Raw genomic sequence first — 3,729 nt, forward strand, 5'->3', positions numbered from 1 at the left:
TTAAAGTTAAAATATTTCTCTGGCTGATTGGATCCTTCAGAGAAAACTGATTTTCTAGAGTTCAGGGTTTTCTATTCATTTCAACCTGAAAACTGATAAAAAGTTTAATATTTTTAAAAGATCAAAATGTGTAAAAATCAGAAGCTGCAGCTGTCCTGGATGAACTGAATGTTTAGNTGTTNGAATGGCTGAAATCATCCAGAGGAAGAAGGAAGTAGTTAAAGGCCAAAAACATCCAGAATCAACTTGAAGAAAGAAGAAACAACAGGAGGACAATAGTGCTGAATCAGCATTCACATGATGAAAACATCTGGACTCACCGAGCCTTTCTGCAGTTCTTCACAGCTGGAACCAGTCTATGTCGTCCCCATTGTGATGTGTTGTACTTCTCCAGGTCCAACTCATCCAGAACCTCTGAAATCTGCAGCATGAAGGCCAGAGCTGAACAGTCAGTCACTGAGAGTTTCTTCCCTGAATCCAGCAGCCGTTGGATCTCCTGATAAAATGAGACGTCGTTCATCTCCACCAGACAGTAGAAGATGTTGATGCTTCTGTCAGGAGAGATTCTATCAGTGTTCATCTCCTTCAGGTTGGTGATGATTCTCTGGATGGTTTCTGGACGGTTCTCTGTCTGACCCAGCAGATCTTCTAAGAGTCTCTGGTTGGACTCCACAGTGAGACCATGAAGGAAGCGGACAAACAGGTCCAGGTGGCCATTTTTACTGCTGAGGGATTTCTCCATGACTTTCTTCATGAACTCATCTAGAGATGTTTCATTGTATTTTTCTCCCAGGAACGTCTTGATGACCTCTGACCTCCTGCTGGTGAAGCAGTGGAGCATGTAGACGGCAGCCAGAAACTCCTGGATGCTCAGATGAACAAAGCAGTAGACTGATTTCTGGAAGATCACACTCTCTCTTTTGAAGATCTCTGTACAAACTCCTGAGTACACCGAGGCCTCTGTGACATCCAGACCACACTGCTCCAGGTCTTCTTGGTAGAACATGATGTTTCCTTTCTCCAGATGTTCAAACGCCAGCCTCCCCAGCTTCAGAAGAACTTCCCTGTCAGCCTCCATCAGCTCCTGTGGACTTGTCTCATGTCCTCCATGGTACTTGTTCTTCTTCCTCTTTGTCTGGACCAGCAGGAAGTGTGAGTACATGTCAGTCATGGTCTTGGGCAGCTCTCCTCTCTGCTCTGAGGTCAACATGTTCTCCAGAACCGTAGCAGTGATCCAGCAGAAGACTGGGATTCCACACATGATGTGGAGAGTTTTTGATTTCTTGATGTGGGAGATGATTCTGCTGGACAGCTCTTCATCACTGAACCTCCTCCTGAAGTACTCCTCCTTCTGGGCGTCGGTGAAGCCTCGTACTTCTGTTACCCTGGAAACACATGAAGGAGGGATCTGATTGGCCGCTGCAGGTCTGGTAGTTATCCAGATGAGAGCCGAGGGAAGCAGGTTCCCCTTGATGAGGTTTGTCAGCAGAACGTTGACTGATGACTTCTGTGTGACGTCAGAAACCAGCTGACTGTTGTTGAAGTCCAGTGAAAGTCTGCTTTCATCCAGACCATCAAAGATGAAAAGCAGTTTGCATTTAGCCAGCTGCTCTGCTGGGAGCTTCTGGAGTGTTGGATGGAAAACATGGAGCAGTGAGAGAAGACTGTGCTGCTCATCTCTGATCAAGTTCAGCTCTCTGAAGGAAAGCAGAACCACCACACTGATATCTTGGTTCTCCAAGCCCTCGGCCCAGTCCAGAGTAAACTTCTGCACTGAGAAGGTTTTTCCAACACCAGCGACGCCATTGGTCAGAACCACTCTGATGACTCCATGTTGGTCAGGGAAGGATTTAAAGATGTCATGGCACCTGATTGGAGAGTCTTGGAGGTTCTGGATCTTGGAAACTCTCTCCAGCTGCTTCACCTCATGCTGGGTGTTAACATCTTCTCTCTGTCCCTCTGTGATGTAGAGATCAGTGTAGATCCTGTTGAGGAGGGTTCTACTTCCTGTTTCATCACTTCCTTCAGTCACTCGTTCACATCTCATCCTCAGACTGATCTTATGTTCCTGTAGGACCTTCTGCAGACCAACATCTGCTGAAACACAGAAGAAAAGAAGTAAAAATATTTTTCTTTAGTGATAAATTTGGAGCAAAACCATCTGGAACATTAGGAGGTATTATCATTGTACGGTTTCTGACTTCACAGGAAGTGATGCTAAACAATCAGATCCATCCTTAGCAACATTATTCTGTTATCAGACATTAAATGCAGCCCTTTAGTGATTTTACAGATTGAATGCTGCAATCTGAAGCCAACTTCTGCTTCATTTGGGTTTTTCAGCTCTAATCTTAAAGCAGAACCTTACAAGCCTGGTGTAAAGACCAATACAAATAGAACAAGAGTCTTTTTCAGCAAAGTCAGATAAACCAACTGGGTAATTTGATAACCCATAATATTTTTGCAACGTCTCTCTTTTTTCTTGCTTTATTATTATAATAATATTATACCCTCCATTTATAATAAAGAATGGATCATCATTAATCAATATTAATGATATTGAACATTAATATCAATCACTACCTGATTGGTGCTCTGCTACATTTTTAAACCCAAATAAAACAACATGACACTGAGGACTCTTGATGATGTTTTAAATATTTTTTTTCTGAACTTTATTGATCTATTTATAATCCATTCATCACTTGTCATATAATTTTTACAGGTATTTTTCTGAATAGGCTCAAATTAATTGGTGACTATTCTAACCTGAGTTACCAACACATTTACACCAGCTGGAAAAACACAGATTTAGTTGAAATAATTGATTACAAAGAGACGGTTAAAACCTTGAATCTCCAAATCTCAAGTAAAGACATGGATCTGGTTCAACAGAGATCATAGGAGGAAACTCAGATGTTCAGTCTCACCTGGAGCACAGCTGCTCCTCTCCCTCCCTCCATCCATCCATCTTCTTTCACTTCTTTTCTCTGCAGGGTCATGGAGGGACTGGTGCCGATGTTCAGCAGGAATCAGGTCAGAGCTGGGGTTCACCCTGGACAAGTAAAGACATTTCTTCATCACTGAAATATTTCACTAACAGGCTAGAGCTGAAGATGTTCATAAAGATCCACCACAAACTAGAGACCAGAAACTGGGTCAGAACAGAACCTCAGATCATTGATGATCTCTAGTTTGAAGTTCTTCATTGTATTATATCTGGTATCATGATTGATCTTCCTTTTGTTGTATTTGTCCATCTGAATCTTTTCTGGGACAATAATCATGATTCTGTCTGATCCATCAGAGGCTGAAAGAAACAGAAACTGACTCTAATCTGGATCCCAGTGGAGAAAGTTGGATCCTTCAGTAACACCAGTAAACACGACTCAGCCCTAGTTTGCATTGATCTGAGCTCTTTATAAAGAGCCTTATACTGTGGCAGAGCATAATGTGGACATGCTAGCAGAGCTAACAACAAGTTATCTAAAGTTCACGTCTTTTATTAGTCGTATAAATTTGGGTTGACTAAATCTGACCTCATGATAATCTTTTGGACTTTGGTTCTGTTCACTTTGTAGTTTTTTTGGTCCTGATTTATTGTTTGCAGTTGTAGTCTTTGTTACAGTCCATCTTTATTGAACCCAGTTCCTGTTTTATTCAGGTGATCTGGTTCCTTTTATGGACTTGGTTCTGATTTCCAGCTGGTTCTACTCATCTCGTCTCTTT

At 42.1% G+C, this 3,729-nt stretch overlaps 1 protein-coding gene across 2 annotated transcripts; it reads right to left on the reverse strand.

Annotated features, from left to right (window-relative positions):
- Nucleotides 1–316: 316 nt before the first annotated feature.
- LOC106943984 (protein NLRC3-like) lies at nt 317–3,035 on the reverse strand. Of its 2 annotated transcripts, none has more exons than XM_015027266.1 (2): nt 2,931–3,035; nt 317–2,094 (listed from the first exon to the last, which is right to left on the reverse strand). In XM_015027266.1, exons 1-2 carry the CDS (start codon nt 2,965–2,967, stop codon nt 317–319), a joined length of 1,815 nt encoding a protein of 604 aa, XP_014882752.1. In that variant the 5' UTR covers nt 2,968–3,035. The 2 variants fall into 2 exon arrangements, with proteins under 2 accessions (XP_014882752.1, XP_014882751.1); XM_015027265.1 differs by having other exon boundaries at nt 317–2,097; nt 2,931–3,030.
- Between the last annotated feature and the right edge of the window lie 694 nt (nt 3,036–3,729).

Source organism: Poecilia latipinna, unplaced genomic scaffold (assembly GCF_001443285.1).
Source record: "Poecilia latipinna isolate Pla-1442-1.1 unplaced genomic scaffold, P_latipinna-1.0 Scaffold6532, whole genome shotgun sequence".
Taxonomy (NCBI): Eukaryota; Metazoa; Chordata; class Actinopteri; order Cyprinodontiformes; family Poeciliidae; genus Poecilia; species Poecilia latipinna.

Excerpts from the sequence above, each read along its gene's own strand:
- LOC106943984 (XM_015027265.1), bottom strand. The coding sequence starts at position 2,967 with ATGGATGGAGGGAGGGAGAGGAGCAGCTGTGCTCCAG. Across the intron at positions 2,098-2,930 it reads GAGGAGCAGCTGTGCTCCAG|CAGATGTTGGTCTGCAGAAG; the intron begins GTGAGACTGAAC and ends TCTGTGTTTCAG.